Genomic DNA, 12,184 nt, shown 5'->3' on the forward strand with positions numbered 1-12,184 from the left:
GAACTGTGGCTTTGAAAGAGAGATTCCCCACCCTGGTCTCACTTAGAACAGCTGTCTCTCTCACAGTCATTAAGGTTTGTAATTTAAAAGGCTGCTATGAGGGTGTTTATAATGAAGCTCTATTTTTGGTCGTGTGTTTTGCTGTACAGTGTGGGGGCTGTGGAATTTTGCCATTGCTTTTTACTCTGTTCCAGAACAACCTTAGTGCTTTATTTTGTTTGAAACTGAATTTCCTCTGACAAAATTCCAGCAATGGCGTGACTGTGGGTTATTGCTGTTGCTATTTGTGGAGATTGTAAGCTAAAGCTTGCTATATTTGTTTGTTGTTGCACCGGCACAGCTATGTTTTCCATTTTTCCTAGCAGAGTCAAGGCCAGTGTGAGATGTTGCTTCAGCAGCGCTGGCTGTGCAGCCTCAATGGGCTACACACCTGCCAAGGGGCTGTGCCAGCCAGGTACCAGAATGAATAGGTGTTTAAGCAGTGGTCTGATGTATGCGGAAGTGCACAGTTACAAGCTCTTGATTTCCCTCACTTGAGGGCTCTGTCACTCATTTGGCAAACAGCTGCAGCACTTTAAGGGTGCATTGCCCTTCTGACAAAAGTTACAATCGGATAGCAGTGGAGAGGCAGCAGGATCTCCGAGTGATCCTCAGTTGCTTCACTGAAGTCCAGTGACAAACAAGCTGAGGCAGCAGCTTGAGGGAGACCACTGAACTTCAAGGGCTAAGGGTTACTCAAATTCTGTTCTCCCAGCTTCGCTGGTAAGTCAGGGACCTCAGCCGTATGGGAGGTGACAAACAGGTATGGGGAGTTAAATGAGTCAGTAATAGCTAAGACTCTGTAGCTGTTTGCCCCATATCTACGACTTCAGTGCTGATTCATGTTACCTCTTGCCATGTCTGTTACTTGTAAACTACTAGTCAGTTGCTGGAACTTCTTTTGCCTTAAAGAAAATCTTGAAATATCCCATGGAATCATAGAAAAAGAGGGAAAAGATGAAGAATGTCCATGTTTTCTGAGAATGAAGGACAGCCTGTCATATTTTGCCTAGCCAGGAAAACTTTTGGTAGGTCTTTTCAAAGATATAATGAAAATTGTTGAGGTTTAAGACTGGTGAAATTTACTATGCAATTGGCTCGAGCTTTGTGATTATGATGATTAACTGGAGAATGCATTTGAGTGTGAAGTATGGTAGCAGGATGCTCTTTGCACAATGTGGTTTGAGCTGTTGCAGCTGTTTATCTTCAGAATGTGATGCCTTTTTGGCCAGGTAGCTTTTCTACTTGCACTATTGGGTTGCTGATTTAAAAATAAAATTAACAAACAAATAAATAAAACTCTCCCAAACTAACCTCTATTTGGGATTGAAAATTTAGTGAAGGCACGTTGCAAGAGTGGCTGTTCTGGAGCTAGGTGGGGACACCTGTTACCTTCCTAAACACTATGCCTTAGGGATATGTGGTCATGATGAGCAACTTGCCAGTGGTTGTAAAAAGGTTTAAGGAAAATGTGTTCTGTGGACTATGATGAAATGCCTTCTGTGATACCTGTTGGAGCTCCACTAACGTTAGGAGGGAAAGGTAAGATTTGGCGATGAGAGGAGCGGTAGTGGATCATTTTAACAGGGCCCTTAGGCACAGGCTTAGCTACGCAGGATGCCTAGACTTTTGAAGAAGACTCAAAATAGTTTTTGTTCTTGCTTCATTGCAATGATATTTTCACACTTTAGTGTCCCTGGTCACCTTATCTATGCTTATTTTTGTTATGGCTGATCAAATCAACCCTAGATTATATAAACCTGCAGAGCTGGTAGTGTGATACAAGCTCAAAATGTGCTAGACAGCTTTAGAGCCATAATTTTTTCTGGAGATGTCAAACTTGTAATTAGAATTCAGTTACTAACATGGTGATTAAAATTCAGCAGTTGTTTTATGCATAATTTATGTAGAGAAAAGAAGTGTCTATTACAGAGTGGGAAAGGAGGTAGGTGGACTAATAAAATTTTGCAATCGAAGTTGCAATTTAAGATAACCCATAATTAATATGCTTTCCAAATTGGTCATGTTCTGATTGTTCCTCACCACTCTTCAGAAATTGTGATGAGAAACAAGAAATAGAAGCTCCTAGGAAACTGCTGTGTTGAAATTACTTGTGTATTTGTGGAAATAATACTTTCAGGTAGATAAGCACCATTGTGTCTAGAGTTTGCGCTGCTCATTATAAATCCCCTAATGTTGTTGTGTGGGTACATTTCTAATTAATCACTGTAGTCTAAGCAAGGATTTTTACAGAGGTGTGTATAGTAGTACTTAGTTTTTCATGGCCGGCCATTTAGAAATGTACCTCTTGGGATTTATTGTTGTAATGCCCGCAGCAATGTGTTTGTGAGAGAGAAGAGCAAATAGTATGGAAAGCGCCATTGCTGGTCCATATTTTGCTCCTTCTCTTGGATCTGCTTGGGTCCCCCAAATCAGTTGGGGTCGATGCTCCCTGTAGACTGAGAATTACAGTATTTGGGAATATTTAGGAAACAGTCCCCACTCATGTACATAATTAAAGGGTTTAATGCAGGTGTGTAATTCCCCCAGGTACTTCTGTAGATTGTGATAAGAAACACACTTACAGAAGGCCTGGGTGGAGCTTCCTTAAAAGGTCTTTTTTCTTTGCATTGACTATCTGGGTACCACATACAGATTATACCTGTTTAGCGTCTGGAGAGAGGTGGAAAGGATGCTGGCCATTGCAATTCCACGAAGGTGGAAGGACCTGACTGAATGTAATAAGCTCCTCTATCATTGCTAACATCCCTGCAAAGGATGAGAATAATCTCCCTGTTTTGTGGGTGCAGAATGTGAGATCTGGTTTGCTTAGAGCTGTGCAGGAAGCTTAGTATATATAGGGAACTCGTATATCTGTGTCATGCAGTTAAACTGCAAAATGATCCTTCAGCCTGGTTGTAAATGTGTAAGAAGGAGCGAAGGAAGAACATTATGAGAAAATATCAGTATTTCATATCCTGCCTTTAATAGATGGAGAAAATAAAGCATGGATTATTGGGCTATATTACTGTGTTCTGCTGAATTACTGCTGTTGAACTTGGAAAAATATGAATATAAGATATTTGTCATTTTTGGAGATGGAGTGCTAGGTCATCCACAAGTTAAATTCCAATAATTCAAGCAAAGATGGAAGCTGAGGCATGCTTTAAAGTAAACATTTAGTGAAATTCAGGGTCCTCTGGCTTTCCCGGGGCTTAGATTTCATTTGATCTCTGCAAAGGAGTTGCAGAACTACAGTAATTAAATTATCTGTGTTCCTTAATGTGCTTTAATTTAAATAATGCTTACACATAGGATACAACTTTCCCCATTAAAAAGATAAGCTGCTTTTATTGACAGCTGAAATGATAATGTACTATAATGTTGCAGAATAGAAAATAGAGAAAGAACATAACTTAATAGATTTCCTTTATTTTAAGTTAGTGTATAATGCATATTATTTAGAAAGTCTAAAAATTGGAGAAATACTTTATATAAATCAAAAAATAAGTCATTCAACTTAGCTAATGGAGTTTTTGTTGTGTTCTAATCACATAAATCACTGTACATATTACCCCAAAGTGTAATGTCAGATTGTATTAACCCTAACATTCATAGCAAATATTGTCAGAATATTTAGTATTTCACTAATTTCTTTGTGACATTTACTGAAAACATTTAATTATTGCAATCATACGTTCCATTCCATGTCAGAGCTTGGAAATTCATTATCAAGTCTTGTCATAAAGAGTCCATATTTTTGTATATGTAACTTTTCTGTTTGTCAGTTAATTACAAGCATTTGAATTAATATAAATTAGCAGAATAATTTAGGTAAAAGCATCTGCTGTAGGCATAGGTCTTAATTTAAGATATTTTTTTTTAAATTATATTATTGTGATGTTATAATTAAACAACAGCACAGGTATTCTACTTGCATTATATTGGTTTATAACTTTGACCTGATGGATACAGTGTGGGTTTTTTTCTCTCTCTCCAAGTTGGTGCATTTCGTTGTAATCCTCCTGTATGTCTATTAGCAACTATGACAATGCTGTTTGAAAGAGTTATTTATAGATTTAATGCATTTTGTATTGTAGCAGTTAATTTTGGCTTTCTAGGATAAATATTAAAAGCATTTTCAATACCTTATAAAATTAGTGGAATTTCTTTGTGCGTTCAAAGTATTTGCTGTCTCATGTGAGATAGATAGATATCTATATATGTATATTTTCCTTTATTTGCCTGTACTGGAGTGTAACACCAGCAAGGACTGTTTACTTTTTTTTTTGGATCTAATTCTTCACTGTGTTGCTTTGGATTTTTGAAAATTTTTCTGTCAATTAGTTAAGTGTTAGATCTGTATAGGGTAATAAATCAATGCTGTTAAAATGTAGGTGTTGAAATCAAGCAAGAGACATTCTAGGCACTGATGTTTTTCTAAGAATAGAAAGTCAGTACATTTTTGTGGTTGCCCCTGACCATTAAGATTGGAGGAAGGTTCTTGGAGAGAATTTCTAGCCAAGCCATGTACAGGTAATCAGACACCACTCCCTTCCTTGCCACTGGGAGGCTCCTGTTTAGACAGAGAGAAAATTAAAATCAACATTATGAAGACAGGGGTAGCCCTGATAACTAGGAAACATCAACTGTTCATATACAACTCTGAATGTTCGTAATCAGACTACGTGATTGTTTTAATCTTACAAAAGAACAAAGCTACCATTAGGCCTTAATCTTGCAAATTCTTGCTGACCTGGTTGGTGTCATTAACACTGCTAGTTGTACTGGGCATGGACTGCTTGTGATTGTAACCTTAAACTGGTAAAAAGCATTTTCGGGGTTATAAACCCCATACATAATATGATTTTTTAAAAAGGATAAAAATACAGTACATGGACAGTTTTGCAGTCCATCAGCTTATTTTCTGATCTGTAATTACTGTGAAGTGGGAGTTTTAAAGTGTGGGTCAATTTATGGTAAACATTACCTGACCCCCCCTTTTGTGGAGACTGAATTAGTAGAGCTAAAGTGGCTTATCTGTGCATCACAAATACTAACTAATTATTGAAGCTGTGTATAAAATAAATGTGGCTCTAACTAAAAATTGATTCTGAAAATGGCTGTGGTTTGGTTTTTTTTTTTTGGTAATTTTGTTGGTGGCCTCTTTTTCTTCATGCAATTGCATCATCCTTACTCAGTTTTGCATAGTTCCAAGTAGGTCTTGGCTAACAACTCCATTTATTGTGTGCAAACCAAAAGAATCCTTTCTCTAACTTTGAGTTGTTAATAATTGGGGGAAAAGAAAGGAAAATACGCATTTTTCTGCAGGTGATTAAGCAGGTGTAATACTCAGTATGCAGATTTGGATGTGAAGATTACATTTTTGACACATTTTCATGAGTAGAGCTTTGTTTTAAGCTATGAAGAACTACTAGGAAAGGTTCATATTCAGTGTAGTCCCAGAGCACCATCAGTCCAGGTGCAAGTCCTTCAAAAGGTACTTAGAAGATTATTTTTGCCCTCAATGAATTAACACAAGTGTTTCTGTTGCTCTAGTCCAGAATCCCTTTTGCACATTGGATTATTCTCTAGGTTAGAACCAAAATGTTATAACTCACAGGACAATGAGGTTAGCTGCCCTCGAATGCTCTTGTAAGAGTTCATTCAGACGGACTTGGCGGTAACTCTGGTTGAAACAAAATGGAGGAAAAGAAAAAAAAATAATGTTAGGTCAGTGATCCTCGGTTCTGGTGCCTTGTGGACTCCTACACTACCGATTGCACACAAGATTTTCTGCTGTTGCTTTGGCAGCACTGAGAGCCAGGGCTGTGCTGTGGTCCAGAGGGATAGAGATGGCAAAATACGAGGCTAAGCCATGCTTCTTGATTAGTGTGGTTGCATGGGGGCCAGAGTTGTTCACCACTGTGTAACATTTCCTGGGGATGGGGATTATTTTTACCAGAGCTGGCTCAGATGTAGTTTTTAAGTATTTCTTTGCCTATGGAGTGTAGGAACTGTACAGAGCCTCTTTTGTGCTATTGTTTGATGGCAGTTAATATATTAATTCATCTGTTTTGTAAGTGTCCAGCTGCCGTGCCAGTAGAGCTGAATGTCAGTGTGTAAATGAGGACCTTGTGAGAAATTCAGCTCTTAAACAAAAGACAGGAGTCTGGAGTAAGGCTTGGCTGCTTTATGTATTGTGTATTTGTATGGACTTTTACAAATTGCGTAAACAGCTGCTACTTTGAGATTCAGCCACGATTACTTTATGGCCAGGCTCAGGCCCTCAAAGTTTTTGTGACTTATGAAAGTCATAGGGAACAAGAGACCAGGGCAGGTTTGTGTACAGGGAGATTGCAGCATGGGAGATACATCTATCTTAACTAGTCTTATAAATTATTCTTTCTTTCTTTCACTGGAGAAGGTAAAAAGCTGTTTTTTCTCTATTCAGACCTTAAATTTTCCTTCTCTACAGAAATTTTGATGTTCCTTTATGCATGTTATATAGGTAAGAATCCTCATAATTTAGCCAGTTGTTATCTCATGAGAGTCATCCTATAACATCACCCTTTATCTGTGCTGCCAGGTTTTTCTCTCTTGAATTTTAAATGTGTTCTAATGTCCTCTGTAAAATTCCCAGAACTGCGTTACTTCTAAAGATAAGGGGCATGTCTTTCCAGGTGTGTAAGCTAAACTTTTTGTTGCTGTTCTTATTTTATAGAGAGATTTGGCATTTTGATATTGCTGACTGCTTTTAACCTATGGTGTTTTTTTTTTCCTGGTTCCGTAGTTAGTGACCTAGAAAAGACCAAGCTTAATAATGTATTTTTTTCCTGTTGTGTCCTCACTGGTTCTGCTCGCATGTGTGTGTATCTGGGATTATATTCCCGTTGTCTTGTATACTGAGATGTTCCAAGTGCTCTGACTCCCAAGTTTTGATGATTTATGCTGAGAGTACTGCAAAAGTTTTCTGCCCACAGCTGACTACCATAACTTTATGCTGGTTATCAAATCTATGAAAAGGGTAATACAGTGAGCAGTCAATCTGCTTCCCAGCTGCTGCAGTCGGTAGTATAGTATGTTATCTTAAATCACCATTGATTTCAGCTTATGTTAATATGTCAGGCTGTGACCTTTAGCGGCTCTGAGCTCAGACTCACGATTCTTGCTCCACTGAGGAAGTTGCCAGCACCATAAAGTGGAGATAACTAAACTCTTAGTGCTCTCAGGTTAATCCAGCGGGAACCATAAATAAAATGGCTAGATTAATTCTCTGTGATTTACAGGAGAACTTGCCTCTTAAGTGTGGAAGAGTTTTCAGTATCCTTTCGGCACCGGCCTGATGAAGCCTGGCGGTTTGTTGCTAAAAAGGTATGTTCAAACAAAATTAAAGAGCAGCCCGAGCTCTAATTCACCTGGCGGATTAGCCAACATCAGCCTTAGAGCGCCTCTGAGCTGCGTGAGAGCTCCTGTGTTGTAGGCAGGTTTAGTCTTCACTCTGCCATTGCGGTAAGAATCCGTGTTAAATCTTGCCTTTGGAAAAATTCCTAGAGCCGGTTGTAGGGTCTAGATTTAGTTCTAAATTTCCCAAAGTGGTGAAAGTTTGGAACTGCACTCTTTAAGAGGTTTGAACTCTGAAACAGTGGAGCCATTAATAAACCTCTCAGCAGATGCTAATAAGGCTAAGCGCAGTGCTGTGTGGCTTCTGGTTCAGGGGTGGTTTTCATCTGCCTGACTGTGATGTGGGCAGAGCTTCTCATCAGCCTGGAAAATACTGTGTAAACATGCCAAGGTCTTACAGAGTGCTGAATAATGCAATCATAACACACCTCTGCAGTGTTTACAGTATAAATCCAATTTGTAAATATCAAATACAGGTTTGTACATGTCATGTTTCTAATTCTGTATCTGGTATTTCATATTTTCTTACTAATCGCTTCAAACATCTGGAGTGTGACAAGAGGTACAGATGTAAAAAGGTAGGCAAGGCTTTACCTTCTCCTTGAGTGCTTCCAGCTCGGCATCTGTAATTTTCCATGGAGTTTCTCGCTTTAATTTCTCAGCGGTTGTTATATCTTTGCAGCTTTCGTGGAGGCGATATGGTTCAATCATCTCTTCAAAGAATTTCCAGCTGAAACAGGAATTACAAAGGAGGCCTTGCTGCAGGGTATGAACTCACTAACTTATTTCACAGGCACTGTGAATGGCAGGCCCCACTGACTGTAGTTGTAGATGAAAAACATGCAAAATCTTTATTCTTTGCTACGTTGTGCCCCAAGTTATATCTGTGCCACTCCAATATGTTTGAGTTATTTGAGGATAATTAAACACTGCATTTGGCCTATTATAGTTACAGAGAATTTTCTGCATTTTCCTGGTTGTAGCAAGAATACTGAAATGAGTTCTACAGTAACTCCAAACTGCAGTATATTGGTTACTAATGTTAACAATGAATATGGGCCTCTTCATAAATACTGAGCTTTTATTATTGTTTTAGCATTAGCTGGAGCAATCACCTGACTGATGCAGTTTTAGTCTTACAGATTTAATGAAACAGAAAGAGGTGTTATAAATCTCCTGTGGCAAGGGGCTGAAGGAAATGCTGTAGGTTTTTTTGCTATATGGGAGCTCAGATTTGTGTTCATTTCACAACTTTCTGCAGATTTTCTCTCTAAATTTCAATTTTTCTTGAAGCTTTTGACTGTTGTCATCTGGAGAAGCTTATCATCCTTTTGTACTTCCTTGCTTGCCCCTTTGTTCAAAGTTTCTGTCATGTCACAGAGACCTCGGGGAGTTTCTTTTATATTAATGTAAGTGTATTTCTGTGAACACTTCGTGTTGACAGGCCTCGCTGTGAAGTGAAATGGGAGGCTGGGCACAGGTTGGACTTTATTATATGGCCAGGATGCCAAGAAATGGGTTAAAGGCTATGACATGTAGCATTTAATGTTGCTGTTGCTAAGTTGCTAGAGAGTTTGTCAACATCCTTAGCGTCTGTTTCAGTATGTAAAATAGTGATAATCTTCTTATTAGTGAAATAAATGGGATGCCAGCTGGGGAAGAGATACAGTGGTCTAGCAAGTGTCTGGCGCAATGTTCACTTGTTCTGTTCAGATAGAGCTGATGCAGCAAATGTGCCAGATATGGGTTCATTTTGATAGCTTTTATTTATGTTAATCCCTGCATAGTACTGGAATAATAGAAGTACTCTGCACAGTTCTTATGTAATTAAAAATATTAACTGAGAGGTCAAGTGGGCACTAATAAATTACTTCAGGTATCTAGTAATAAAATCTTTATATTCTTTAATTGCACTTCCTAAGTCAAAATCTCCCATGCACTGTAGAAACACTGGTGAATCTAGTATTGGTTTTGCAAAGTTATGTGTGTGTGGAGAAATGGGACACAGGAGGATTAAGAAACTAACCTGAGGTTGCTTTTGAACTCAGAGGAAAGGCTTTGGGTGGAGAAGAGGAGCCCTTTGACTATGAAATAGCTATGGACCTATCATGCAGGGAGTAAGGGTTGAGATGGAAGAGAGCATAGCAAGGTGAGAACATTTTCAGAGGATCTTTAAGACCAAGAGCAATATTATGAATTTGAGTTAGGATTCAGTTATTACCTGAGCAGCCTGCTATATACTTTTGTCTACATAAAACAGAATAAACAGGTGATTTCTATAGAGATACGTTTTAGAAAGAAAGGACTTTAAAGTATTTTATTTTTTTTTAGCTAATACGGTTGGAAGTGGAGCTTCCTGACCTCTGCCTAAGGGCATTAATTCTTGTAGATAAGTTAATTTTTAAAAACATTAAACCTTCATTACATTTGAGTGGTAGGAGAGTATTATAATATTGTCCTTATGGGAAAGGAGAAGTATGCTTATGTTTGGCCAGAAAAATGTTAAGTTTATGAATTCATGGTAAAACCCAGAAGGCTGAGTTGGCAGAGATGGTGAGTTTACAAGAGAACTGTGACTGATTGAATAATATGATGGGGGAAGTCCATTGCAACTTAAATAGATGTGAAAATCCATCATAAAATGCCTGTTAAATTTAGTGGCTCGTAAGTATGGTGTCTAATTAGTCTTTATTAAAGTTAAGTCTTATCATTACAACATAGAGGGAAAAGGCTGCCTATAATTTTGGCTCTGAATTGTGATTGTTAAAAGGTTCTTTTCTTTTTCCTTCTCTAGGTACTTAGAAAATGATTGCAATAAAGTGACAGCATTGTTATTTGTCATGTGTTTTGGTTGGTTTTTTTAATGCTCAACATAAAAGAAACAAGCTCCTGATAAAGACTGGCTGCTAAATAATGAGTTTTGGTAACGTTTCTTACCTCTCTTTGTTGGGCTTTATATTGATATCACAAATGATATTAATATCAGCAAATTTTATTCTGAATTTGCTTAGAAGTGAAGCCATCCTGAAAACAAGAGAGAGAACATTTTATGACTGTTTCTGAGAGCCTTGCATCAAAGAGCACTCATAAATGAGTTAAGATATCAAATGCAGTTGTCTCATTATCTTTAACTATATGACAAATTACTTTAAATGCTTTAGTGTTTCGGTTCCCAGTTACAAAACTGGATTGATGTGATTCTGTAGTATAATTCATTTAACTGATGATCAGTGAAAATCACAAAAATTGGAAATGAATAGCAGATAGAGGGAAGGGTGTTTACATTTTGGGAAAAAATGGTATTTTAAGTATTTGCAAAGGCTTGAATTATAAAGCAAAAGTATTCAAAATACAATAGGACAGAATTCTCCAATACATAGAGAAGGCTTCTGTTATATCAGAATTCTGTGTGTGCCACACTGGTAGTGTATGTGTTGGTGGAAATCTGATCTGGAAGGTTGATGTGCAACACTTAAAAGAATCTTTTTAATTTATTGATTTATATTGATCTACTCACATGTTGTCTTTACACATTTACATAAAAGAGAGTACTTTGCTTTCCTGCCCCCAAGTGGTGGGTGGAATAGTTTATAGCGCTGTGTGTGTTTGTGCTGAGGTTAGAGAGGTTCAGTTAGGTCAGTTTTGCCTTTGGTTGAAGCATAGCTGTATCTCCCCGCTGCACCGCCACCACCCCCCCCCCCTTTTTTTTTTTTTTTTTGGAATGTAAGCTTTGGAATCATTAAAGTTCAGAAAGTTCCTAGGAACAGACCATGATAGAAATACATATTTGCGGATGGCCTGAGAATTTACTATTTACTTGTTCTTTTTTTTTTTTTTTAATATAAGAACATACTGCTTATATAAATCTTGATGTCCCTTGGGGCGATCCTTGTTTTGAACATGAAGAAGAGCAAAGTCTCAACTTCTGTAGAAAGGTTTTAATATTTGAGAATTACATGTTAGCAAAAGTCCAGATAAATTTGATTTCTGAATTGGAAATACAATGGATGAAATTGTACTTGGATGACGTTGTACTAGATCTACCCAGTTAATGGAATAGCCACCTGGCCTCTGGATTTTTTCTTTGAAGGCTTCTGTGTGTGATGGGTAGAACATGCTGTTGAGAAAAGCTAAGTGTTTAGGGAGAAATGCTTACATATAGTGTTCTCTTGCAGACAAACTAGGTTGTTGTCAACTGCACTGACCATGCTCTTCGCTCTGGCTTTTGTAGGACAAGCAGTGTATGCAGGTGCTAGAACTGCCTCTGGAAGATGTGTCATGTTTTGACAAATCCCATTTGATGTCAAAACCTGCTACTTCTTCTCAATGAAATTTGGTGACTTGAGTGCCTAGATCCAGGAGCAGGTTGCAGTCCTGAACAGCCAAGCTTGGGCAGACTCTGGACAGGCAGCAGAGAACACTTCCCTGAAGGTCCCTGAGCAGTTGTAAGGCTTTTTTTACCTAATGATAGGATTGTTTTGTATAAACACTTGTGACTCTCTTCTACAGAAGTATGTTAACTTTAGGGTAATCCTTACAACTGACAGAAGCACAGTGGGGTAAAGTTTCCATTATGTGAAAGCAGAAGCTTAAGGGAGCGTGCCTGTGGCAGCTGTCTTTCCAAGGCACTGTGTCATATCCTAGTGATGCTGGCTAAATTCTAACTCCCGTCCTTGTGTCCATCTTGCCTGTTTTCCACTGGAGTTTTGGTTAGATATGTTGTTTTTAGCTCACTACATGG

General features: G+C 38.2%; 1 protein-coding gene across 3 annotated transcripts in view; it reads right to left on the reverse strand.

Annotated features, from left to right (window-relative positions):
• Positions 1-4,479: 4,479 nt before the first annotated feature.
• The window catches only part of SLC12A1 (solute carrier family 12 member 1), a 48,677-nt gene continuing 40,972 nt past the window's right edge, over positions 4,480-12,184 (reverse strand). For all 3 annotated transcript variants that reach the window (XM_009952279.2, XM_009952278.2, XM_086471622.1), the window contains 4 exons: positions 10,381-10,467; positions 8,038-8,173; positions 5,661-5,728; positions 4,480-4,615 (listed from right to left, as the gene is read on the reverse strand). In XM_009952279.2, coding sequence (XP_009950581.1) covers positions 4,480-4,615; positions 5,661-5,728; positions 8,038-8,173; positions 10,381-10,467 — 427 coding nt within the window. The remainder of the gene's footprint in view (positions 4,616-5,660; positions 5,729-8,037; positions 8,174-10,380; positions 10,468-12,184) is intronic.

Source organism: Leptosomus discolor, chromosome 11, assembly GCF_034619465.1.
Source record: "Leptosomus discolor isolate bLepDis1 chromosome 11, bLepDis1.hap2, whole genome shotgun sequence".
NCBI classification, from domain to species: Eukaryota; Metazoa; Chordata; class Aves; order Leptosomiformes; family Leptosomidae; genus Leptosomus; species Leptosomus discolor.